The sequence below is a fragment of the Aegilops tauschii genome, chromosome 7 (assembly GCF_002575655.3).
Source record: "Aegilops tauschii subsp. strangulata cultivar AL8/78 chromosome 7, Aet v6.0, whole genome shotgun sequence".
NCBI classification, from domain to species: Eukaryota; Viridiplantae; Streptophyta; class Magnoliopsida; order Poales; family Poaceae; genus Aegilops; species Aegilops tauschii.
Genome location: NC_053041.3, coordinates 491,847,977 through 491,874,044, shown reverse-complemented (window position 1 = coordinate 491,874,044; position 26,068 = coordinate 491,847,977). Strand labels below are relative to the sequence as shown.

The 26,068-nt window shown below is 44.2% G+C and overlaps 3 protein-coding genes across 4 annotated transcripts; 1 reads left to right on the top strand and 2 right to left on the bottom strand.

Moving 5' to 3' along the window:
- The first annotated feature begins 1,467 nt into the window (after positions 1–1,467).
- On the top strand, positions 1,468–5,865 carry LOC109752728 (uncharacterized). The gene is made up of 3 exons (XM_020311625.3): positions 1,468–1,766; positions 3,076–3,129; positions 3,220–5,865. Exon 3 carries the CDS (start codon positions 3,468–3,470, stop codon positions 5,382–5,384), a length of 1,917 nt encoding a protein of 638 aa, XP_020167214.1. The 5' UTR covers positions 1,468–1,766; positions 3,076–3,129; positions 3,220–3,467; the 3' UTR covers positions 5,385–5,865.
- Positions 5,866–8,943: 3,078 nt separating this feature from the next.
- LOC109752717 (glucan endo-1,3-beta-glucosidase 14) lies at positions 8,944–12,731 on the bottom strand. Of its 2 annotated transcripts, none has more exons than XR_012189336.1 (3): positions 11,816–12,731; positions 9,874–11,649; positions 8,944–9,376 (listed from the first exon to the last, which is right to left on the bottom strand). XR_012189336.1 is itself a non-coding variant. In XM_020311616.4 (3 exons), the coding sequence occupies exons 1-3, from the start codon at positions 12,027–12,029 to the stop codon at positions 9,161–9,163; spliced, it is 1,329 nt and encodes a 442-aa protein (XP_020167205.1). In that variant the 5' UTR covers positions 12,030–12,731; the 3' UTR covers positions 8,944–9,160. The 2 variants fall into 2 exon arrangements, 1 of the variants encoding a protein (XP_020167205.1); XM_020311616.4 differs by having other exon boundaries at positions 8,944–9,229; positions 10,604–11,649.
- Positions 12,732–16,127: 3,396 nt separating this feature from the next.
- On the bottom strand, positions 16,128–22,176 carry LOC109752723 (uncharacterized). Its single transcript, XM_020311623.4, has 8 exons — positions 21,827–22,176; positions 21,151–21,218; positions 20,421–20,572; positions 19,116–19,299; positions 18,436–18,738; positions 18,270–18,347; positions 17,172–17,615; positions 16,128–16,728 (listed from the first exon to the last, which is right to left on the bottom strand). Exons 1-8 carry the CDS (start codon positions 22,047–22,049, stop codon positions 16,279–16,281), a joined length of 1,902 nt encoding a protein of 633 aa, XP_020167212.1. The 5' UTR covers positions 22,050–22,176; the 3' UTR covers positions 16,128–16,278.
- Between the last annotated feature and the right edge of the window lie 3,892 nt (positions 22,177–26,068).

Genomic DNA, 26,068 nt, shown 5'->3' with positions numbered 1-26,068 from the left:
CTGAATATAACACATAGGAAAATTTGGCACACGCCTGGTTCACTTGAGCATCTTCAACGTCAAAAGAATAAGTTTTTACTATTTTTTAATTGGGTGCTCACCTTGTGCGGATGAGCCTGGGCCTACATGTGGATTACCGCTTGATAATACTCTTACACAAACAAGTTTAACTAAATAGAGGTTCGAGTGAGAATTCCTATGGAACGGAGGCATAGAAATTTAGACATCACCATTCTTTAGGCTCCTTTCGTTTGTAGGATTTTTGTAGAAATTGTGAATAAGATTTTTGCGGAAAAAATCTTTTGGAGCTCTTTGGTTTCTAGGAATAGATTCCTATTCCTATGTAGGATAAGAACTAGTCCTTCACATTTCAAAGGGAAAAACATTAACCAAGACTCAATGAAACCATTCCTATCATATACTTCAAATGACATCTCTTCCCTGTAGGAATTGAGCAACATTCCTATCATATGAACCAAAAGATAGTTATGTAAACGGATCGGATAATGCCTTCCTCATATCTTTATCATATGTTTTGTCGGATTTGTAGCGGAGCGGTTAATGACCGGATACGGATTTGAATGTGGATTTTATAGGACTGAGCGAAAACGGACAAAAACGTAATGGGTCATACGTGCAATGAGACATGATTTCATTTCTACTCTGCAAACAATATGAACACAACTTTTTATACAACCGCATAACACAGAGAGTGACAAGGATTTATAGACACAACTCACACCAATACGGCAACAATTTATATGTGACGATTCTAATTAGTGGGCTAGTTCGATATTTGGGCTTGTTGATTGGCCTAAATTTGTCGGATAATCCTATTTGATAGCCTCGGATATTCCACAAAAAATATCGGGTAATCCATATCCGCCGGATATTACCGATACCATATCAACCGAATATCTGGTTGACCAAATTCCATATCCACATCCATATCCGGTGGATTCGTGCAAGTGCATACCATATCTTTTGAGACGGATGCGGATACGGAATCGGAATGGAAATTATGCGTACCATTTACATCCGTACTAAAGAGGCCTTAGATTCAAAGTACGTACTCCCTCTGTTTTTATTTACTTCGCATATTAGCTTTGTCTCTGGTCAAACTTTCTAAATTTTGACCAAGTTCATACAGAAAACAATTAACATCCACGATACCAAGTCAATACCATTAGAATCATCATTCAATATATTTTCATACCATATATATTTTTTGTTGTGAAAGTTTAGATTGTTATCGATAAATTTGGTCAAACTTTATAAAGTTTGACTTAGGTCAAAGCTAATATGCGGAGTAAATAAAAATGGAGGGAGTACAAAAAATCTTTGAAATTCTGACAATCCAAAGATACCCTCAGCAATTATAAGTAACCACAGGGACCTACATGACAAAGCTTCGAAAAGAATATTGAGCCACTCCCCATCCCCTCCCTCGCTTCTTCCCATCACACGCTCCATTTCCAAGGAAAACAGAGCACAGAAAAAGAAGGGATTTTGATTTGCTCTCGTGCGCCTGCGGCGTCGTCCACAACGCCAATCTGGGCAAGCACTCGATCCTCTACATAAGCGGCTCCCCTCCACCATCCCCTTCCTTTCCTCTTCCGCCTCCCCCTCCTGGCCGCCGCCTTTGCCCCCCCTCCCGCTGCCGCGGCGCCGCCGCCGCCGGACGCATCCGATTCTCCCGCCGCCGCCGCCGCTCCCGTTCTTGGCCGCCGCCCCCTCGTCAGCAATCTCGGACATTCGTCTTCGAGGTATGAGCTTTTTCGCCATCCAGTGATGACCTCTGCGAATTTTCGGTACGCCGTGTGCGCACCACCTAGATCCGGCCCTGGGCTGGCGAGGGCCGTGAATTGATCCTTGCTGCCGGTTACACGGTTCGGTGTGTCGTGTAGTTGTTCGGTCTGTTATTATTATTTTATGGTGAGATACTGTTCACAGATCACCTTTGTTGAGCTGCATAGGTTTTGCGTGGAAATGGAATTCGCGTTTTGGATTCCTAGTTTTTGTGTGTGTGTGTTGGGAATATCTCTGCAATGTTTTGCTGGTGACATACCATCCGTAGGGCAGAAAAACCATAGGTGTAAACGATATTCTTGGAATAAGAACATCTGTGTAAAGAGATTAAAATCAAGCTTTTGCATTTACAGTTATCCTGTTTGCACCGCCTTTTCTGTTTGGAGTTGCAAGTAGTAACTAACATCCCATTTGACCGTTCCTGTTGGGTGAATCTTCGAATGATCCTCAATTTGAGCTTCCAAAGTGATTAGGTCATTAGGCATCTCTGTTTCATGTTTAAGTGTGCAGAATTTCTTCAGTTTGACTATTAGCTGAAACCAGATTCCATTTTGCTTGTTGGGTTGAGAAGAAAGTAGAATATTCCTGTCCTATGCGTTTTGCAGGTGCCTTAGGTGTAAAGTGTCCCTATGTAGTACTACAACAGTGCAGTTGCATCAAGTCATCTCTTGCAGATATATGCTGTTTCTTTTCTCGCCTTTTTCCAGTCATTACGACATGGTACTGATATTCTTCTTCTGTTGTTAAGTAACTGCCAGCAGTGACTACTCCCCATACTAGGCAAATTGATTTGTGTTTTTCTATTGTGCTATTAGATGACTAGATTCTTGCTGTTTCATTTAATCGTTTTATATAGTACCATTTCACTTTGGTCGATGAAAATCAGTTTTGGAATTCTATTCTTTTTAATACACAGCCGGAATTTTTCTCTATGTACTTAATACTCCCTCCGTTGCTAAATATAAGTCTTTTTAGAGACTCCAATAAGGGACTACATACGGAGCAAAATGAATGAATATACACTCTAAAATATGTCTATATACATCCGTATGTAGTTTGTATTGAAATCTCTAAAAAGACATTTAGAACTGGAGGGAGTAATTGAAATGCTTGCTATTCAGTAAGAGGGGTAATACTTTCGATTCCTTAAGTTTAGACCAGATTTCATAGACCTACGATTCGAGTTCTCTTTCTTTTCGAAATGACATGCAATTCAAATTGTTGTCTTGTCCCTATCTTATAACAAAAGTTGGCATTATGTCTCAGGTGGTAGCGTTACATGATTGAACAGTACCCTACAGTACTTCCCAGACTAATTTGGTAATTTTATTTCAGCTGTATATCAATTGAGTTTGTGCATTATGTCGACTCATGAGCATTGATTGACCATTTTCCTTTCCTTCTCTGCAGCTGTGATTCACTTGGCCAGATAAAACCCTGGTGTGATTCCTCTGAAGTTTAGCATTGTCTCTGCTTTGAGAAGAAATAACTTCATCTCTACGTAGAGCACTGGAAGATGGATCGTAGAGATACTTCAGGGTTTGTCAGCGGTGGTTGCAAAGATAACATGTACTGCTAAATGCCTTAGGTTTTCTAACTTGGTAGTTCGTTGACCATTATTTAACCCGGAAGTGAGGCAAGCTTGGTCACTGATAACAATGGATCCCAGGCCTGGGCAGTCAGCATTTACTATAAGTTTCTCAAATCCAAGGGCCATTGTGAGCAAGTTCCCTGTCGTCCCAGTAGCCAGTCACCCCACAGACAGTAATAGTCAACTTGATGGGCAAGCTCACGGTTATCTGTACAACCAACCAAGAGGAACCAAGAGGAAGTTTGATGGCTTGTCGCTTGGTCTGGGCAACTCATCAAACTCAGATTCCAGCAAGCAAAGTATGCGTGCTGGCTGCACCATATCTTCTCCTAAGGGTAGTGATGAAGGTTCTTCTGTTGATTTGGGCTTAAATTATCTTACGCTGGGCAGTGAAGGTACTTCCAGGCTGGATAAGCAGGCTAGTGATTTTAAGAGAACTTCGGCGAAAGCTGGGCTGGATCTTGAGTTATCTTTGTCTGTTGGACCATGTCAATCTGCTATTACTGGACAAGACCTAACTTCAGCAACCAAACAGAACAGCACATTTCTGCAGCCATACATTATGGACTTAGTCCCAAGAGTTGACGAAGGTTCTACATCTCTTCGTCGACCGTCTGGTGGTCAGTTCCTTTCTTTCCTTAATAAGACTGCAATGATGACTGGGTTTTCTCTGAGGCAAGTTTTATCAGGCAGCTCTAACCAGAGTCAGGGTCCAGCTTCAATGCCAACATTGCTCCAACTACAAGAAAGTCCAGCGACCTGTACTTCCGGGTCTGTTAGTCCACAACATCGCATCAGCAGCACAAAAGTTTGTTCATATCCAGGATGTAGAAAAGGGGCCAGAGGTTCGTCAGGGCGCTGCATTGCACATGGTGGGGGGAGAAGGTGCCGTAAAGAGGGATGCAACAAAGGCGCCGAGGGCAAGACCATCTTCTGTAAAGCTCATGGAGGGGGACGGCGCTGCGGGCACCTTGGGTGCACCAAGAGCGCTGAAGGCCGCACTGATTACTGCATAGGCCATGGTGGTGGTCGGCGTTGTATCCATGACGGCTGCAGAAGAGCGGCAAGAGGGAAATCTGGCCGCTGTATCAAACATGGTGGTGGGAAAAGGTGTCAACAGGAGAACTGCACAAAGAGCGCGGAAGGGCGTTCAGGCTTATGCATTGCCCATGGAGGCGGACCTCGCTGTCAGCATGCTGGTTGCACGAAGGGCGCCCAGGGAAGTACTGATTTCTGCAAATCGCATGGTGGTGGCAGAAGATGCACGCACCCTGACTGTACAAAGGGTGCTGAGGGAAGCACGCCATTCTGCAAAGGGCATGGAGGAGGCAAACGTTGTTCGGCTCAAGGCTGCACAAAATGTGTGCACGGAGGTACACAGTTCTGCGTTGCGCATGGAGGTGGCAAGAGGTGTGTGGTGGAAGGATGCACCAAGAGCGCTCGAGGTCGTACCGATCGCTGCGTTGGTCATGGTGGGGGCAAGAGGTGCATATCTGCTGGGTGTGATAAGAGCGCACAGGGAAGCACCGACTTCTGCAAGGCACACGGCGGGGGCAAACGCTGCACGTGGGGCCACCCAGGGTCCGACCTCGGAGCTGGCAGTCCTCCCTGTGACCGCCTTGCAAGAGGCAAGAAAGGCATGTGCGTTCATCACAACCCGCTGCTGGATGATGACCGTATCCACGGTGGCCGAACGCTGGCCGCTTTCAGCATTACAAGCAGCGCTGCTTCCCTTGATCGTCGGAGCCACCCTGCAAACTCCGAAACCAGCAGGCGCAGCATCTCCATGCTTCCAGTGGAGGCTCCCGGTCGTGCGCCTCTTCCCGAGGGCCGGGTGCACGGCGGTAACATCGTGTCAATGTTTGCTAATGGTCTGAGCTTCGGGGAGGACTCCAGCAACAACGCTGAGGCCAGTACCTCGGCGCCTCGCAGCTCCAAACCTGCCAAGGAATTCAGCGCCTCTGGTCGCAGCAGCTGGCTCTAGCGCCCAAGGCTTTCCTCCTGCCCGACATCCGTTTCGACACGGTTCGTTTCGTCTGGCAAGTATCTCCTGCTCCTGTCCTATGGTGTGAAGAAGGCTGCGGTATGATTGTGTGAAGTGTTGTCTTACTTATGGATTTGTATGTATTAACTACCCCTCTGTAAGATAGATATAAATAAAAAGGGGTTGGGTGTGGAAGTGTTAATTAATGTTAGGTCTTGTGTTGAAGAAGGTGACCTTCTGGATCCTTCTTCTGTTCCAAAAAAAAAGTTGTGTGTGTAGTACAGTGGTCTGTTACAGTTATGCATGAAGAAATTAGTCATGTGTGAGGTTCCTCCCATCAGTTGGTTCGCCTATGGAACATTTGGTTGTAGTAAATATTGAAGTTGCCATGCTGTTGTATACAAACATATATTGTGTGTGTGTAAAGTTGGTTTTGTCCCATCTGAACAATAAGAAAGTTATGGTTGTGATGGTTGCTGTATCTCCCATCCTCTGTGCCAGGGCTAGTGATTTTATCCTGCATGCATAAGGCTTCTCAGTTCTCTGATTCCCTCAAGGCAGAGGCTGAATGTTTACTTCTCACAAGATATTCCATTATATTATACTCCCTGTGTTCCAAATTACTTGTCGTGGTTTTAGTTCGAGTTCCAAATTACTTGTCGTGGTTTTAGTTCAAATTTGAACTAAAACCATGACAAGTAATTTGGAACGGAGGGAGTATAAAAGAAATATATTGAGATGTGTAGATGTACATGTTTTTTTAACGAGAGAAAAAATATGGCCTTTATTAAACATCAAAAGTAGCTTGCCAACACGACTGAGGATCGTAAGGCTCATGTTTTCAGCTGAAGCTTAGCTTTGCAAGAGGAGGGCAAGAAAGGCATGATCTTTTCCAGATTGCCTGCATTTTCTCTTGTGTTGTATTCTCTCCCCCCTTCACAAATATGAGATGTTCTAACTTTTTTGTGAATCAAACGTATATAGACACATATTGAGTGTGTTTGTTCACTCATTTCAATTTGTATGTAGTCCATATTAAAATATCCAAAACATCTTAATACTTGTGAATAGAGGGAGCACTTCTTTTTTTGCGTGAGAACTTTCCGATCTATTCATAATCAATTATGGCGGTACGAAGAAGACTAGATGTAATAAAAATCCTAACCAGGTCCATGGACCATCTAGTGATGACTACGAACATTGGAGCAAGCCGAAGACACGCCGCCATCATCGCTCTTGCATCACCGGAGCCGAACAAACCTTGTTGCAGTAGACAGTCAAACAATCATCGTACTAAGGCCCCAAAGGAACAGAAGCTCAAAAGATGCATGGTTATGGCCATTACGATGTTCAATCTTTTTATACGAACTTGTGTCCCTGAATTGTTGCCGGCATCTCATCCGTACCTTGATTTCCATTGTGCCCTACTCAAAACCTATGTGGCCTCAAAATGCCCGCTTAGTGTGATAACTCGAAAAGAAAATGTTGCTAGTTTTTGGCTGAGTACATATGACACAATATTACTGTAACCTATAGTCTTTCAGATTGTGATTTGGAGTATTATGTCCTCTTTAGTTGTTTGGATCGTCAGTTGTTGGTTCAGGAATAGCTCCTCTGCTCACTCAGGTTTTGGATTATTTGCTGTCAAGTTAAATAGTATTATGGACACAGCTCTTATGATACCGAGCTCATATGAGCTTGGATGAACAGTAAAACCAAAATAAAATGATTGTGTGAAACATTAACAAATGTTTTCATAGCTTGTAAAATTTCATCATCATATAACATTCGTGGAAAATGTGGCAAAAAAACCAATGCTCCAAAATGTTACTTTCAAACGCATTTTGCAGCATCATTTTGTTTATTTTTTGCCACGTTTTTCACGAATGTCTCCCGACGATGAAATTTTACAAGCTATCAAAAAAAAATGTCTGTGCGCGCACACAAAAATCAGAACCTTTTTTATTTTACTGTTCACCCAAGCTCGGGATTAGAACAGCACTTTCGACAGTATTGGTATTAATAACCACGCCATGGTACATATTTTTTTAAACCCCACCAAACACTGTACGTCTAACGCGTATCTATATCATGCCAAAAGCCGAGAGGCCAGCCAGTACATAGTCCTGCAATAACAATACTAATATATACTGTGAACTTCACATAGGTATCAGGTGATACCAGCCCTTATATGCTACCATGATATCAACTTTAAAAATTCAAATTTAAATTTGTCAAAAAATTCTGAAAGAAATCATGGATGTTGATGACATATATGTCGACAACCCCTAAAAAAATCAGATCAAAATTCGACATACACAAAGAGAAACAAAAAAGACAAATTCAGATGTGAATGACACTATTCATGATGAATTTGTCTTTTTTGTTTCTTCATGTATATTTTGAATTTTGATCTGATTTTTTTAGGGGTTGTCGACATATATGTCATGAACATCCATGATTTTTTCAGAATTTTTTGACAAGTTTAAATGTGAATTTTTAAAGTTGGTGTCATGGTAGCATATAAGGACTGATATCATCTGATACTTTCCGATCAGTCATCACATGATACTGCAGTGGGATCCAATGCTCACCACTGCCTCACTCACTCACTGGCATCCCCTCCGAGGAAAAGAAAAACATAATTCAAAAGAAGAGTTGGCACATCCTGAAAGTCCTACTTCTCCTTTTACTCCCTGATATTATACTCTTTGCAGAAAAGATGGATCAAAAGTTGCAAGGGGAGAAAGGACGGCGAGAGAATAAAGGGCTGCCCACTACTGAAGCAGGCCTAGGCCTGTTCTCTTTTCTTCTTACAGAGATGATGATGAGATGAACGATTGTTTAAGATACGATTGCTTCAGCAACGACACATCATGCTTTTGTAAAAAAAAAATCACGACTCATCATGCTTATTACACGTGGATCCAAAAGGACACAAGTACAACAATTATTGGAGGTAAAATCATCTGACCATGCTGGTCCATTAACCTTTTGCAGTCCCCTAGTTCATATAATAATTGGTACTCCCTCTTTAAAGAAATATAAGAGTGTTTAGACCACTACTTTACTTTACGGAGAGAGTACATGGCAGCTTAGCAGTATGAAAGGCATTGAAAGTCTCAGTATTATTCAGAGTATGGTTTTGTGGTTTCCATGATTTTAAGAACAGCCTCGAGTTCATATCCATGATTTCAAAATTCAGACTAGAGAATTCTAGTGGTTCTGAAGTCTAGTGCTCCCTTCGATACGAATTAATTGACGCAGCTCCTATACAATTTATGAGGAAACATTGTACAGAGGCTCCGGAGGGGGTAGAAAAGCAGGTGCCTTGAGTGCAACATGTAATTATGTCTGAGATCCACTACTTACTGGGGAAGAAACGACGAACAATGGTTTCTTAATCCTGTCAGCCTGGCAGTTCAATGGACACCACGTCCACCAGGCCGTCAGAAAAAGAAAAGATAAAAGCATCTCACGTGTCCAAGTCCATTTTTTCTTGGCACTTGGCATGGTAAAATTTTGATAGGTTGCAGAGGATGATAAGCTTCATACTGCATTTCTAACGCTAAAATAAATATATATACAGTAAAAATTCAAAACCATGTTCTTTTCACAGGTAAAAGGGGTGAGGGGAACACAAACGAAACTGGTGTGCAGGGAACCATTATTTGAATTTCCATTCTGAGTTTCCCAGTACAAGCAGGCATTCTAACTCCTCATCTTCATTGTACCCTTAACAGATGTGCTATTCTATAATCATCAAGTCACTAAGCCTAAGACAAGAAAATAGCTAGGATAACCGCAGCCGAATAGTGTGCAATCCAACCCCAGGCTCGCATCTCCTGCAAGCATAAATCACAATGTCAAATCAGGTTACCTTCCACCGTAATGATGTGCTATCATCATACACCAAAGGTAAGGAAGAAATAGGCAGTACCAGAATCCAATAGAAAAATTGACTAATACTCCCTCCGTTCCTAAATATAAGTCTTTGGAGAGATTTCACTATAGACCACATACGAAGCAAAATGAATGAATCTACACTCTAAAATGCATCTATATACATCCGTATGTGACTCATAGTAAAATCTCTACAAAGACTTATATTTAGGAACGGAGGGACTAGATGTATAACAAATACAGTACATCAAATTGGGGATAATTTTTTCTACACAATACCCGGAACCGAGGTGATTTTAATGAGTATAAGTGGCCAACTGTTCTAGTAGGCTAAAGTACCGGAAGCCAATTAATCTAGGATGTTTGGTCAAAAAAATCCCATAAATTATTTGCAGGGGAAGTGTTACAGAGTTCAGAACATGAACTTGCAGATCAATACCTCGTTCAATTATGCACTGCACTCATAACAACAAATTACCTTCGAAGAAAGGAATTGACGGTCATCCAATTTTTTTGCTAGGCATTTATTAGTGCAATGAAATTGGCTTATCCCAACTGGGTAAAGAGGTTCCATAATAATATAAACGGAAGAGAAACCTACTGGCATTTAAATTGTTTTGAAAGCATGCAAGTTAATTTCTTGTCATTGTCTAGTGTCTACTTTATGGAGGATCTCAGTATTTACTGCTCAGCATCTGTTGTCTCTATTTAGTGCAATGGAAGTTCTTCTCTGGACAACATTAGTATCAATCCTGTTTGCCGAAGAACATGTTCGTCCACAACACTGACAGGCCTTGGTTGTTAACAAACATATATTCCAATATTCACAACCTGGATAAGGACGGCAAACAATTGACCGCCACATTCATCCCATGTGTGAATGATGGAACCCCAGCAGACCTCGGGGCGTCACGGCCTTGAATCCTTCCGCCCAAGACAGGGATGGTGTTTTTTTAATTGATTTTCTTAGCTAAGTATCGAATTGTAATACTGATACTGTGATACAGATGCTGGACAGCTGAAAGTGCCATGATCCATGATGCATGGGAGAAATTAAATTGATAGGGCCCCTTTTGTTAAAGACATCATATGAGGTTTGGACTTGAAAGCTATGTCTGATTGACTACTGTACCCTTTTGAGTGGCAATTGATGACTTTGGAACTTTTGATATCCACCTCTAATCTGCTTTGAAGTTCATAAATGTTGAGAAAGTGGATTACTGGAGCAAAGACCTTACTATAATATAAACGAGACAATACAATGAAAACAAAGACTAGTGGGCAAACAAGTAGATGGGCGAGAAGTAAATGCTTACCTTAATTGACAGCAAGGATGCGGGTGCTGATGAAGGTAATAGACCTGAGTAACCGATATCATATGAAATCCTTCCATCTGGATTGAAGAGCCCATAGTGCTTCTCAGTAGGATCTCCATTCTTCAAGTTCTCATTAAACAAGGCAAAGATGTATGCTTTGACTGGTATCTTTGGCTTGAGAGGAGTTCCCTTCCTCAAAAAGAGCCTCTTACGGAGGTTGTAATTGTAAGTCCTTGCATTCTCAACTGATGGTCCTGCTTGATTTTGATCTCCACTAGAAGCCCAGCCAGTCTCTGCCACCCGGACTTCCATGTCATTATAACCAGCAGCCTGCAGAGCAGCGTAAGCTGCATCTATCTGAGCATCAAACATGTTGTCATAGTGCAGACTAGTATTCGGATCAACTACTCCAGGGTTGGGCTGAAAGAGAGCATAATTAATGTCGATCTGCCCCGGATCAGTTAAGTACGCCAAAAAGGGATATGCATTGACATAGAAAGGTGAGCCGATCCGTGAAAACAAGTCCAGCAGCGGTTTCATATACACCATGATTTCTTCCTTGAAAACACATGCAGAGGGCGGATAGGAAGTAGCGAAAACAGCTTCAGAGTGAGGTGTGAAAAGCTCAATTTTGTCATCCAGATGCAGTTTCTTGAGACCATCGTACATATTCTTAACAGCTCCAACGAGCGGAGCGGCCAAGCTCGGATCGCCTCCCAGCACCTCATTCCCCACAGTGATTCCAACAATGCGTGTCTGAGAAATGTAAGGCTGCACGTTCTCATTCAGCCAGTCAATCGCGACGCTCTCATTTGCAGCAAAAGCATTCAGCAACCCATTGTGGACAGCAATGACCAGGTTGAGCCCTGTCCCTTTGAACGCGTCGAGCACAGTGTGATCTTCATTATATATCTTGACATTCCTTATCTTGGACCTCCTGAGGAGCTCCACCACCTTGTCCGGAGACGGGAGGTTGTTCGCTATTCTCCCGTAGTTTATCCCGTATCCCCCGACAAACGCGTCAGCGGGTCGATTGTGACGATGACCTGGTAAACAGCAAGCACCAACAGTCAAATCTCAGTTTGTGACACCAGAGCCGGTGGTAATTTTGTTGCAAAAGCCTTGCTCAAGTAGACAATAAACTTGATGTATGAATTCTATGATCTAGACAAAACAACACTGAATTGAATTGGATAAAAAAACACGGCGTACCATGTGAGGGGGACGTGAGGAGGAGGCAACAGAAGAGCAGCAGCATCCAGTGAGCGCACCGGCGCCGACCCATGACCACCGTCATAGCAGGCCCGCCGCAATTGGCCGATCCGGAGCAAGAACGAAGCAGAAGACGGGCACCAGAGTGACAAGCAGCGTCAGAAGGGCAGGCAAGCCGTGCCGTGCTCGGCAATTTGGTTCCAGGCCGTGGCATGGAGTCGGGGCGGCAACTTCCATAGACGGGCTGGGGCGGCCACTCCGAGGCCGGGCACCGGCGGCTGCTCCCCCCTGGCCCCCGAGCAATCTTGGCAGCCTTCCTCCTCACCGGCACCGGCGCCGCAGTAGCACAGGAGCAGGACGGCGAACTTGCCAAGAACGGAGAAAGAATCCGCAAGAACAACACCAACCAATCCGCCGGAACCCAGTCGAGGGCAAGAAGGAATCTCGGCTGCACCCAGTGGCACGTACCAGGCGCTCCGGCTCTACTCTACTCTAGTCGCACCGGGGAGCAGAGTGCCTAGCCCAGTGCAAGTGGCGCCCTTTTCTCCAGGCGAACATCTGCTTCGGCGGGGGGTTAATAAGGGTTTGTTTGCTTAGCGACGAGGAGATCGGAAAAAGTTGGGAGACGAGACGAGGCGAGGCGGGGCGGGGTGGGACGAGGTGGATTGGCGACCCGACGAAGGGGACGCGGCGGAGGAGGGGACGGAGGGTCACGCCGCCGGCCCCGCGTCGCAGCCCGGATTCGCCACCGCAACGGCCGGGAGGGAGGGGGGAGAGGAAAGAGGGTTTCCGTCCGGGGTGTTTGATTTTTGAAACGGAAGGGGAGGAGGCCAGAGGGGGGTTAACCGGGGCCGGCGGCGGTGGTGGTGTGGTGTGGTGCTCTGTGCGTGCGCGTCTGTCGTGGACGGTGGTGGACGCGTCTACTAGTCCTTTTGCGGGTCTTTTGCAGATTGCCCCTTCGAGTGTGCCGCGCGTCGCATTTCTCATCTGTGGTCGCCTCACATTTCTGAGGATCGGTCAGTCATGCGGTTTTCCCTTTTCTTTTCTTGGGGAATTATGCGTTATTTTTATTTCTCTCCTCTTTTAGAATCTGATTTTTCTGTAATTTCCTAAACACAGTACAATCACAGATGCTCCATGCATGCACATATACTCATAAGCCCGCTTCACCTGTATAATGTTGGCATGGTTTTAGCCTTTTAGGTGAAATGTCTTATGAAATGTGTGCGCTTATGAAGAGGACGTGGGTTCAAACTTCACCAAGAACACGATGTATTTTTGCGGGGAATATTACCGTGATCGGTATTGTTATGTGTACTTACAGAAAGTTGTAAGATGCATATATAATCCCCGATGGGGTCCATTGCTGCGACATGTGGAGCTAGTTGATCATTTCATTATATATTTTTTGTCTAACAGCATTTTACATAAAAAAATAAAGTTGCAACGCGGATGCAACTAGAGCTTACAGTTCGAAGAGAAACAGCGACTTTTTTTGTAATGCTTCTGTCAAAAAATAAAGTACATAGGTAACCAACTCGATGACGTGTTGATCAACTAATTAAAGGTCAGTGATCGTGTGGCCAGTACCACCTTTTTTTCTGTTTCTTTGGTGTTTCTACTTTGTGCTATATGCTCACCTTTTTTTGCAAGGCCTTCTTTTTAGATGTAAGTTGCCATCCCGTGGTGAGGTGGTGCTTTTAAGCTGTGGGCTGTGGTCATCACATTCACACACCTAAAGTTCCTTCTCAACAAGTGGCTTTGCAACTAAAGACTTGCTGATTGGCTTAACATTGAAAAGGATACAAATGAGAAAAAATATATGAATATTCCCGTCCTTTCCCATTCACCAATACAGGACACTTTCTCCAGTGTCTATTGAACCCCAAGAGTTCGTCTTAAAACGTCTTTTCCTAGTAGGATGGGAATTTATTTTATTTTATCGTTTCAAGGAGTATCGTAAAATGTCGATTTGTATATTACAGATACGGCCATAGAGTATAGTGTTCTTTTTTTTCTTTGAAGCGAAAGCTTTATCCATTGAAGATATGCTTACAATCCAATTTGAGGAGCTCATCGATGCAAGTTAAACCGGGATGCCAATCGTCAAACTGTGGGGTGGACATGCATCTTGCCGGCTGAGCTCTTTGGTGAGCAACCAAAATCACAACCTCTCGAGACCTCGGTAGCGGATGCCCTCTTCTCGTTTGTATGTGTTACTCCCTTCGTCCCAAAATTCTTGTCTTATATTTGTCTAGATACGGATGTATCAAGTCACATTTTAGTATTAGATACATTCGTATCTAGACAAATCTAAGATAAGAATTTTGAGACGGAGGGAGTACTTTTTTCTCTAGGGTAGTTCGTGTGCGTGACTGTGATGTCTACGTGGGTAGCCAGGTCATCTTGGGCCCTGTGTACAATCGTGCTTGATGATCGTAGCCTTGTGGACCGGCTTTCCTTTTGCTAATTAACTGGTCAATTCTTCTCTTCGGTAATAAAAATGACAGGTTTTTTCTTTTATCATGTTTCGAAACAAAACAACCTCTCCTACGAGTACCTTTTTGTGCGAAAACATAAAACAGAATATCAGGAGAGCTCGGGGGCGGAACTGAAAAGACGAGAAGCACCACGCGTTTGGTCCTCCGCTCATCCTGCGTATCAGCTGCAGCTGCAGGCCGACCAGTGTAGTGTGGCTGCGTACGTAAGCAGTCGTAGAAACCCTAGCTAGCTAGCTAGTCGACCGGCACAGGCCGGCTGTTTTGTTTGATGCCTTGACAGCGACCATATTCTGCCTTTGCATTTGCACCGTACCGCAACGCAAATAAAGCTTTCGCCACGCCCACACGGTCACGGAGGGAGGACCCGGACGTGACGTCGACACGATCACGTTGGAATCAGCAGTGGCATGGGGCGCGCCCTTTGTGCCAGAGAAAGGGATTCTGGGTCGTCCTCCGCGGTCATGGAGGAAGGTACAGTAGCAGTAGGGAATCAATCATCACGGCGTGATCGTCAAGATGAGGGGGCGGCAAAATTTGTGTTTTTCACCCTTTTACGAAACTTGTTCGAGAACTGACCCTGCTTTGCAAAAATTTCAGGATCCGACCCTTTTCTTACCGCCAAGGCCCCTTGCGGTAGGGTATAACAGCCTACCTCCAAAGCCCCTGACGGTAGGGTTGCATTTTTTTCTAAGTATGAAACGCAGTGCATGCTCGCACCTACCGCCGGGTACCTCGGCGGTAAGGGTGTACAGGCTACCATCAATCTGTTTGGCGGTAGAGGTGTTTCCTACCACCAGGGGCCTTGACGGTAAGAAAGGATCAGATCCCGAATTTTTTGCAAAGCAGGATCAGATCTCGAACAAGAAATCTAGCCTGACGGGGCTTCCATCCTCTCCGTGGTGACGGAGAAATGGTCGTGTCTTGTATTTCTTTTGGGATTCATGCGGGTGTGTGGATTTCATTGTCAAGTATTTTTCGTAGATACACATTCTGTAGAATCCTTTTCTAGTCCTACTTTTCAGCTTCTTGAAGCTTCCAAGCTCCTCCATCCGCGTTGGACGCCCCACTACACCAGCTCTCTTGGGAACACTACTGCACACACTGTGATTGGCCGTTGAGACTTGAACATCATCGACCCCATAATCGGACGATCCACCGCTCAAATCACACCCGCCGTGCCGGGCAGATATATAACTTCAAGTCTACAATAATGGCACGGACAAGATTCCCCTTTCTCCAGGCCACGAACGCTGTCACGAAGGCGACGCCGTCTCCCTGCCCTACCCCCAATCAGCTCGTCCCAGCGCGTCAAGGTTAACTTTTATTTAGCACCATGCATGCATGAGGTAGACTATCACTACTAATAATACTCCTGTAATGAGCGTGACACCCTATATTTTGGCCATGCTTTGTTCAAAGGTACCATCAGGCCAGCGCGAAAACGCAATCAGTCAATGCCTTTCTGCATCAGCCGGTCACTCTCATGACTCGGACTCGACTCCTGTCTTTGGGTCTTTGGGAACCAGATCGTCCCCCTTGTTGGTTTTGGTTTTTCCAAGTCGGATGATACGTCGAAATGCGCGGGATCAGACGCGCTTCCACTGAGAAAAGGAGGTCCTTTCCAACAGATTTAGACACACGTAATCAGAGGCATACCTTGGACCAAAAAGGTATTGCTTTATGAAGTTTTATTCAGGCATACGAAAGCCGTGTGGACACCAAATCGGCTGATGCCCAACTGACTCCAGCTCCAGGCCCGGTTGAGAGACCCACAGGAGGGAGATCCTGCAAATGGCACACAACTCAGGACAGGAGCATCCACAAAAATAATATGTAGAAAATACTGGGGTATGCGAGGCCCATGTTTTCTTGTATAAGTCACGTATTGTTTGTTATAAATGGTGCCGTCATCCCAGCAAATAACAAGTGCGAGCGGGTTCAGATAGCAGAGGATGCCCATCTCTAAGAGACAACTGCGTCTTTCCCAGCCACATCGAAGGAAAGCTCTCGCTTGTCCGACCCAAACTTGAAGGTTGGAACCACTTCATCTGCACCAGCAGAGCTGCTCGCCGAATCGACGGAGAAAACAAGATTATCCGTAGAGCTTGATGAGCCAAAGTTGAACTTGGGGATATCTTGGATGTCAGCTGGCAGGCTCCTTTTCGGCGGTGAGAAGAAAGTAGGCGTGGGTGGCGGTTCTGGAAGCGAAACTGAGGTTTTGGTGACAGGGAATGAGAACATGAAACCATTGGTCGCGCTTTTATCCGAGACTGCTGCAGCTGGTGCAGTTGCCACGTCGGGCTTTGAAGGATGCTGCGAGCTGGTCATTTCAGCAACTTCTAGGGTGGCCACTGGGCTCTGAATCTTCAGAGCCGGCTCCTCACAATTGGAGCTACTTGGAGGTTCCTGAACCTGCACAGATGTAAACACAGCTATCTGAGTAAATAAATGTTCATAGTATGGTTCTGCCAGGCATCGCCTATATAAACTGAATCAATCAATGCTAAATGACTACTCCCTCCGTCCCATAATATAAGAGCGTTTTTGACACTAGTGTAGTGTCAAAAACGCTCTTATATTATGGGACGGAGGGAGTAACAAACAGTACCAATACTACATAAAACTTAAACGAGTAGCCTGTAGTCTGAAGAAAACGTTGCAAGGAAACACTATTCAGCTGCATTGCACTAACATAATTCTTCAAGTGTTTCAGCCTAGTTTAAATAGCCATTGGCTATACACAAACATTAGCCAATGGCTGGTGATATATGAATCCCGAATTGTAAACTTCACTAGATGCATTTCACAAATAGTAAGGAGATTATTGCGCTGGAAAAATACATTGAGATATATACCTTCTTCACATTTGAAATTGCCTGATAAGCACTGGCATGCTCATTGAGGCTGTTCTGTCTGGGAGCATTATTAGTGACGGAGTCAGGCATTTTATACGGGCTGCTGATGACAACAGGGGGAATAGTTCTCTTTGCAGTTCGCCTTAGCTCTGGCTTTACTGTAGGGGATGGAATTGTCCTCTCAAGATGCTGGAGTATTTTCTGAGCTGTCTGGCTTGACTTGGGGTGAACAGATACAGCAGCATGCTTGGAAATATTGTCTGCCACTGGTATACGTCCAGTAGTCGAGCCACTTTCTATGGTGCCTTTGCCGTGAGGTCTTTCTAGGGTGAATGTACGTGGAGTATCAGTGCCAACGGCATCTGCATGTACTCTTTCGGAAGAGGTTGATGGTTGCACTCCAAGAACATCATCAGTTGATGTCATTTTATCCTCTAGCATTGCCTATATTTTCAGAAAAGGGGTCAGAACAGATGAATTATGTATGCAAATTATGAGTTGTAAGATAATCCAAACAGTTAATGCCTTCAGACCTCAGCAGTCAGCGCTGAAGTTTTAAAGTAGGAAGTCAGCAGTCAGCACTGAAGGTTTTAAAGATAGCGACAATGTTGTAACCCACTTTCAGTTGCGGATCGTAGTCCAAAACTTATGAGGATATACTGAATGAACTACAGGAATGCAAATGTACTCAATGCAGTCATCTTAGCTTCAGTAGTTATCACAATAGTTCCAATCTTAAATGATCAACTGGGTCACAGTATTGCCAACAATGAATATTGCAATCTGGAACTATACGATTTGGAGTGATTGGTTCGAAGAGTGGATTGTTCTAGGAGTGTATGATCCTAACTCAACCTAGCCTTCTTGTTTGGTATGAGGTATCAGTTGGTCTGCCAATGGCTATTTCATGGCTAAAGTGACAACAGAAGATAAAGAAAATGTCAAGCCATGCCACAAAATGATGGATGATCCCATGATGGACATATCCATCCTAAATGAGCTTATTACTCAAAACTGAATATCAACAAACTAATGAAGCAAAAGAAAAAAGTGATACATCATGGTGAGAAAAAAAAACCATGAGTAATTAAGCAATACCTTACTTCCAACGGAAAAAGGTGTTGAAAGTTGAGGCCGCCCAGATGAGTTACTATAGGTATCAAGATGTCCTGTTCTCTGTAAGCACATACCAATAAACACACAATTACAGCACCAGAAATGTGACACATGGCAGGAATCACATAAAAATCATAACCGGACAGACCTTGACAGATCTTCGGAAAACTGAGCCAGTATATGGTGAGCGAAAGGATGCAGGAGGAAGAGCTCTTCGTTTATTACTTTGTGGTGTAAGGTAGTGGTTTGTATGGTCTCGGACAACTGAACCTGGCCAGCGCACAGGAGAGTCCATGGCCACTTTAGGGAATATTTTTGATGCTGAATTCTCAATTTCAACTCCATGACTCAAAGCTCTGAATTTTCTCTTTTGAGATTCATGTACACTTGCTGAGGTCTGTGCTTCCATATAAGCTCTAGCAAGTTCAATGGGAGAAGTAGCATCATGCACCTAGAAAGCCAATGAAAATCATAAGATCAGATGAACAAGAAATCAGGCAGGAAAAGCGGGTATATTATGATATTTTTTAAATAATTTGCATAAATTTTGCTCCTGCACACCATAGAAATTTACTAGTAGACAAAAAAAATCAATTCAAAATATTGTAGATGAAGAAAACTATAAAGATTTTCATATTGGCAGAGTAGTCAGGAAACTAGTATTATACAGGCATACACATTTGAATTTCACAAACGAAACAGAAGGAACCTGGAAATTGTATTCCATACAGATAAGAAATAACAGGGATAATAGTCTCAGCATTTGTTTAAGGGCCGTTTGTACAGAAATAATTAGGAGATGAAATTGTAGAGATATGATGATCTTACATTTGACTGTGCAAACATATCAGTCCCCCAATTTCGTTCATCTGGCTTTGCAGGTATCACCAGTTTGTTTGAAAATGGTGTAGTTTCAGTTTCTTTCGCAAAAGACTGCGTAGCTCTCTGATGATCGTCATGGAGATCAGGAGTCCTCGAACGCATGATCTCTATCAAACGTTCTGTTTCATCCCTGTAAGGCAAAATAAATAAATCGATTCAGCTGAGATTTCAAATTTCAATGAACAAAACGCAACAGCTGAGTGCTTTTGGTCAAAAGTAAAACTTGAGTGCTTTCAGTCAATAAGAATTAAGGCGGAGACTAGATAACCAATTGGTATATGCTATGGAGCTAGTGGAGAGCTAAAGAGGGTAAGAGACATATTTTTTAAATTTTGAATGATGTGTGTTTACTCCAGTTAAGAAACCCCTGGCAAGATGAAAAGAATAATGAGAGGGAACACTCCATTAAACACTCTTATAGGCACAACAGAATTCAGAAGACTACGCCACTACAGCGAGCAAAAGACTCCATATAAGAAAGAACAGCAGTATACTAATCTGACAATTGGGAAAATAATTATGAGTACAATCTTAAAGGCCACAATCAAATTACCTATATTACGTAGATTACCCAAAGATGTAATCTAGTATTAGACCAGTAGTAAAATTAGATCTTTATTACCCAGAATCAATTACCCAAGCATTTCATCTATCAGATTAGTTGTAAAAATAGAGTTATTAATGTATTCTTGCTTTTCTCAACTTTATTGACACATGCAAACAACCCATTGCAAAGAATGGCTCTGAACTTCTAACTTGTGTGTGCAACAAACACTAATTACTCTAGGCCTAATAGATAGTAATACTTTGAATTCTGATGCTTTATTGACGTGGAAGAAGCCCCATACATAACAGGAATAGCTTGGCTGACAAGCCAACTCAAAGGAAATACAATCTGGACTCTGAAACAGGTTCTACTCTGAACCTAATAACTAATCTGGACTCTGCACCTAATACGAATCTGAACCTTAATAATTAACTTGTAGCAGTACAGAAATCCTAACCACTTTGGGATGGACCAGGGGGTGATGCGACCGGGGCTAGGGTCCTCCGACCATATGTGGTTCCTCACATAACAGTGTTTCTATTGTTTTCCCCATCTTACAGTTAAGTAAGGGGGTATTTTTAGTTCTGGACAAAAAGGAAATATGGTTTTGGTTTCCCACATTTCCACACTTACAAAAGATCCAGCGAAATATATTTGAAGATTGAATTAAAACAGAGTCTAAAAGTACGCACCACAAAACCTACCTAGAAAATTGCTTCTGCTTGATGATCTTCTCGATTTCAGCAAGTCCACTGCTTCGATTTATGTAATCACCTTCAGGCAGCAGGTTGGCTTCGTTTGAAAACGTTAGGGCCACATTGGTTATAGCATTGGTATTTGGTTCCATAGACTTATTCTGCAGTTTCAGGCAGATCAGAAGTTACAAAAAATCACCAGCAGATACATCATAACTGGAAGTTGAATGTAATACTAGTCCCCAACCATGCTAACAGAGTAAAATCACAAAGTGAACAATTGACCTTGCAGCTCTCAAACAATATATCAGCTCAGAATTACATATATGGTTATCATCTTTCAGTTCCACCAGTACATGCACTTAAAAAGATTAACCGATTCGGGCATTAACCTGATGAGGGAAATGTCAAATGGACTATTTTCTAGTGATCTGGACAGATGAAGGAAAACCATTTGAACATCGGATTCTTTTACTATGAACAGAGCAGAACTTCTACGGTATGCATTGTTATATTAATTTCTTTGCCGTGAAACATCTTTGTGCCACTCATTGAATAGATCACTCTGCACAATACTTGACATGGCCTACAGTTCATTGTAACTGTGGCAGCATGGCATTTGAGACAACGTAAAGAAGTACGCAAAGAAGCTCTATATATAGCAGATTCATTAAGTTATACAAATCATAGGAAGGCAAGCTAATGCATTCAATGCATAATTAAAATGTACCCTGCTTACTTCATGTGTTACTCTGCTCGCTTCATGCGCAACATCCATTGATTCATATTGACCCATCCTATTATCGTCTGCAAACATTACAAGCAGCAACAAGGGATCCACCTTAGACATGTTTTGCAAGAAAAAGAAGGAGCTACTTTTGCATTAATTTATTCGAACAATAACTCTAGATTAACCAACGAGGCAGCAACCATATGAGACAATCCAAATTTTAGATCACATCATAGATTAAATTAAAACAATAATAAATGGTGCAGAGAGGAGCATATTATCCAATACCCAGATCAAGTAAGGAATCGCTTCATCAGTGAACACAGGATGAATTAGTATCCAATAGTGAACTGAACTCGTGGAAACTACTCCGCTTACTGCAGAAATTCTACTACAAATCTACAATGCTGGCTGGACGCTTGCACAAACTTGTACCTACGGCAAGGATTCAGCTCACAAGCTTGACCTCATGCTGACTCGGCAAACCAACCATATTATGCACGTTCCAAGGAGGACAATGGTAACGGTACCAAACCACATCAATCAAATAGATAAAACAAAATGAAGTTCTCAGGCATGAATAAATCAGCTAAAATGGACCGGATCGGCAGGCTATTGCGGTGCTTATACAACCCTAGATTGGTGTCAATCGCGGAACATAACAATGGTGGGGGAGAGGATATGCCTGCGGCGGCGTGGTCACGGGACGCGGCGGGGAAGACGCTGGAGGCCACCGGGGGCTTCGGGAGCCAGCGCCGGGGGCCCAGCCCGTAGGGCGACGCGCGGTGCAGGCCGCGGCGCGGCGGCCGCCTCGAGGGCCCGCCCCCGCCGCCGGACGCGTCCTCCGCCGCCGCCTCGGCCGCCGCGGCGGCCGCCGCCGGGGACTGCCACCGCCGCGCATCCATCATTCCCCCTTCCGCCGCGCCGCCGACCGCTCGCTCTGGTTTGGGGCTGTGGGGCTGTGCCTGTGCGCGCGGCGGCTGCGGGGAGGGCCGGACCGGAGCAGGACTAGTGGACTCTTGTTGCTCTCCGAGAAAGTATTTCTTTTTGTTTTGTTTTCTCGGGATGGAATGGAACTGAAATACTAGAAAGGTCGTGCTAGGGCTTTTCCGATCGAGTATGGAGGGGTCTCAAAGATGGTAGGTTTTCCGTTCCAGAAAAAAGGAATTGTGATTTTTTTCCTTCTTATTATGAAAAATAACGTTTTTCAATGGGCAACAAAATGCAGGACCGCAATGTAATGTAATGTTTCCGAGGGCGAAGCCCATCTCCCGTTATGTCCGCGCGGACAGTCCCAATAAAAAAAAACGTGCACCCAACGGGTTTCCTAAAATTAAGCAAAATGTCTGAACATTTTTCAATGGTCACGCGTGGATGAGAGAAGTGGAGTTGTTTGAACATGTCTGCCATATCAGCCCGACACCGGGCCCATCCCAAACCTTAGTTTGGTCCATGCTCTCTTTCTATTCTATCATCTCCCCTCTGCTCCAATCAACCGAGCAGAGACGAAGCGGGTTTGGGGTGCATTGGGCTAGGGTTCGGGGGAGGAGAGGATAGAATATAGGTGAGAGAGTGGGAACCAAACGAATCTTTTTGTTGGGTTTGCGATAGGGTCGATGTGTCAGGCCAACGCGGCGGACATGCACGAACAACCTTATTTTTCACCCACGTATGGCTAGGTTTGAGATAGTCTGATCTTTTAGCCCAGCTTTAGGGGAGATAGTTTGGCATGTGTTTTTGCATTCGAACGTTCGCGCCAACACATTGGGGGAAACAGGCTTCTCCACTAGAGATGCCCTTGAATATTATACTCCCTCCATAAAAAAGAGCGTTTAGATAACTAAACACTCTTATATTTTCTTACCGAGGGATTAATATTGTACTTGTGTAAAAGTTTGTAATATAAGAAAACAAAGAACTTTTCAAACAGATGTAATACATGGAAAAAAAACTTATAGTACGAAGAAATCCTTAGGAAAATTCCTATATTATTTTTTAAGAAAGCCCTTTGAATGAAAAAACACTATGTTTCTTGAACAATAGACACATCATACTCTCTCTCTCTCTCTCCCCTCCACTGGTCATCACCATCTTATGATATTTCAGTTTTGGAAACCCTTTAACAAAATTTGAACAATCTTAAAGGTTTATTATTGCAACAACCAAAACCACAGTTAACCACATTTGTAAGAGAAATGGGAAACATGTTATTACGTCTTCAATAGTATGTGCATTTTGTGTGTAGTGATCTTGAGACACCCACTAGGCGAGTGCACAAAGCAACATTATCACTCAAAATCAACATAGTGAGACACACTAGGGCCTCAACCTGGTTGAGGCTATTAGTGCATAGATCGAGTGTGTCGAGGGTTTAAGATTTAGGGGTTGGGTGTGTTGAACTTAGGACATGCCAACAAAAGTTAGATAAATGAAAGGTATTGAGACTATTAGTACATATATCGAGCGTGTTGGTTAAGACATGTACTCCCTCTATCCGGATCCATAAGGCGTGCACGAGTAGATTCTCAATATGACTAACGAAATGTGTATTATGTGTCGCCAAGAACCCATCCATGCTTTGCAAACTCGGATAGAAAGAGTAGCAAGCTTTGAGTTGGGAAATTGAGTCGATCTCATAGTATTGCATAACTTCAGATATACGACAATGTCGTTCTTTAAAGCAACTTTGGATCAAGCGTTGGTTACCAAGAAGGCTATAGAAAATTATGAACCGGCTATTGGATAACAATTCCAATCCTCGATCAAGCATTGGTTACCCTTTGAAGTGTTCCATCATGGCTGGTAAAAAGTGTAGTATTGAAAACCAAGTTCCGGTCCTAGTGCTTCTGATGCGGAGCATCCTACGGACATCACCATGTCAAGAGTCCGTTTGGCAAGTGACACGTGTGACATCTACTTCACATACATAAAGGTTAATCATCTCTTTTACACGTGTTCACTTGACCCTTCGAGGATGGTATACTACTTGACATTCCTCTCGTGTGCATGCATAGGTATTACCGAAGCTTCATCGACGACGAAGAGGAGTTCAAGCGCAAGAAAACATCTACACCATCCAAGAAGGGAGAAGGAGGAGGAAGAGGGACCCCAAGACGCGAAGCACTGGAGACCTCGGACCACCCCGGGTGCCCGGCCTCCTATGCCCCGGGTGCCCGGTGTTGGAAATATGCCCTAGAGGCAATAATAAAATGGTTATTATTATATTTCCTTGTTCATGATAATTGTCTATTGTTCATGCTATAATTGTATTAACTGGAAACCGTAATACATGTGTGAATACATAGACCACAACATGTCTTTAGTAAGCCTCTAGTTGACTAGCTCGTTGATCAATAGATGGTTATGGTTTCCTGACCATGGACATTGGATGTCATTGATAACGGGATCACATCATTAGGAGAATGATGTGATAGACAAGACCCAATCCTAAGCATAGCACAAGATCGTGTAGTTCGTTTGCTAAGAGCTTTTCTAATGTCAAGTATCGTTTCCTTAGACCATGAGATTGTGCAACTCCCGGATACCGTAGGAGTGCTTTGGATGTACCAAACGTCACAACGTAACTGGGTGGCTATAAAGGTGCACTACAGGTATCTCCGAAAGTGTCTGTTGGGTTGGCACGAATCGAGACTGGGATTTGTCACTCCGTATGACGGAGAGGTATCTCTGGGCCCACTCGGTAATGCATCATCATAATGAGCTCAATGTGACTAAGGAGTTAGCCACGGGATCATGCGTTACGGAACGAGTAAAGAGACTTGCCGGTAACAAGATTGAACGAGGTATGGGGATACCAACGATCGAATCTCGGGCAAGTAACATACCGATAGACAAAGGAAATTGTATACGGGATTGATTGAATCTTCGACATCGTGGTTCATCCGATGAGATCATCGAGGAGCATGTGGGAGCCAACATGGGTATCCAGATCCCGCTGTTGGTTATTGACCGGAGAGTTGTCTCGGTCATGTCTACGTGTCTCCTGAACCCGTAGGGTCTACACACTTAAGGTTCGGTGACGCTAGGGTTGTAGAGATATTAGTATGCGGTAACCCAAAAGCTGTTCGGAGTCCCGGATGAGATCCCGGACGTCACGAGGAGTTCCGGAATGGTCCGGAGGTAAAGATTTATATATGGGAAGTCTTGTTTTGGTCGCCGGAAAAGTTTCGCGCATTATCGGTATTGTACCGGGAGTGCCGAAAGGGGTCCGGGGGTCCACCAGAGGGGTCCACCTGCCCCGGGGGGCCACATGGGCTGTAGGGGTGTGCGCCTCGGCCTATATGGGCCAAGGGAACCAGCCCCAAGAGGCCCATGCGCCAAGAGATAAGGGAAAGGGAGAGTCCTAAAGGGGGAAGGCACCTCCTAGGTGCCTTGGGGAGGATGGACTCCCCCTGGCCGCACCCTTCCTTGGAGGAAGGGCCAAGGCTGCGCCCCCCCTCCCTTGGCCCTATATATAGTGGGTGGAGGGAGGGCAGCCGCACCCAAGCCCTGGCGCCTCCATCTCCCTCCCGTGACACATCTCCCTCCTCCCGCAGCGCTTGGCGAAGCCCTGTTGGAATCCCGCTACTTCCACCACCACGCCGTCGTGCTGCTGGATCTCCATCAACCTCTCCCCCCCCTTGCTGGATCAAGAAGGAGGAGACGTCGCTGCTCCGTACGTGTGTTGAACGCGGAGGTGCCGTCCGTTCGGCGCTAGGATCATCGGTGATTTGGATCACGACGAGTACGACTCCATCAACCCCGTTCTCTTGAACGCTTCCGCTTAGCGATCTTCAAGGGTATGAAGATGCACTCCCTCTCTCTCGTTGCTAGCATCTCCTAGATTGATCTTGGTGACACGTAGGAAAATTTTGAATTATTTCTACGTTCCCCAACAGTGGCATCATGAGCTAGGTCTATGCGTAGA

What these genes read in the sequence shown, in the direction of transcription:
- LOC109752728 (XM_020311625.3), top strand. Translation starts at nt 3,468, where the DNA reads ATGGATCCCAGGCCTGGGCAGTCAGCATTTACTATAAGTTTCTCAAAT.
- LOC109752723 (XM_020311623.4), bottom strand. Translation starts at nt 22,049, where the DNA reads ATGATGGATGCGCGGCGGTGGCAGTCCCCGGCGGCGGCCGCCGCGGCG. An exon ending in ATATGTTTGCACAGTCAAAT is followed by an intron (nt 18,739 to 19,115) that starts GTAAGATCATCA and finishes TTGGCTTTCTAG; the next exon opens with GTGCATGATGCTACTTCTCC. An exon ending in TTTTCCGAAGATCTGTCAAG is followed by an intron (nt 18,348 to 18,435) that starts GTCTGTCCGGTT and finishes ATGTGCTTACAG; the next exon opens with AGAACAGGACATCTTGATAC.
- LOC109752717 (XM_020311616.4), bottom strand. Translation starts at nt 12,029, where the DNA reads ATGCCACGGCCTGGAACCAAATTGCCGAGCACGGCACGGCTTGCCTGC. An exon ending in CCTCACGTCCCCCTCACATG is followed by an intron (nt 11,650 to 11,815) that starts GTACGCCGTGTT and finishes GCTGTTTACCAG; the next exon opens with GTCATCGTCACAATCGACCC. An exon ending in CATCCTTGCTGTCAATTAAG is followed by an intron (nt 9,230 to 10,603) that starts GTAAGCATTTAC and finishes TTATGCTTGCAG; the next exon opens with GAGATGCGAGCCTGGGGTTG.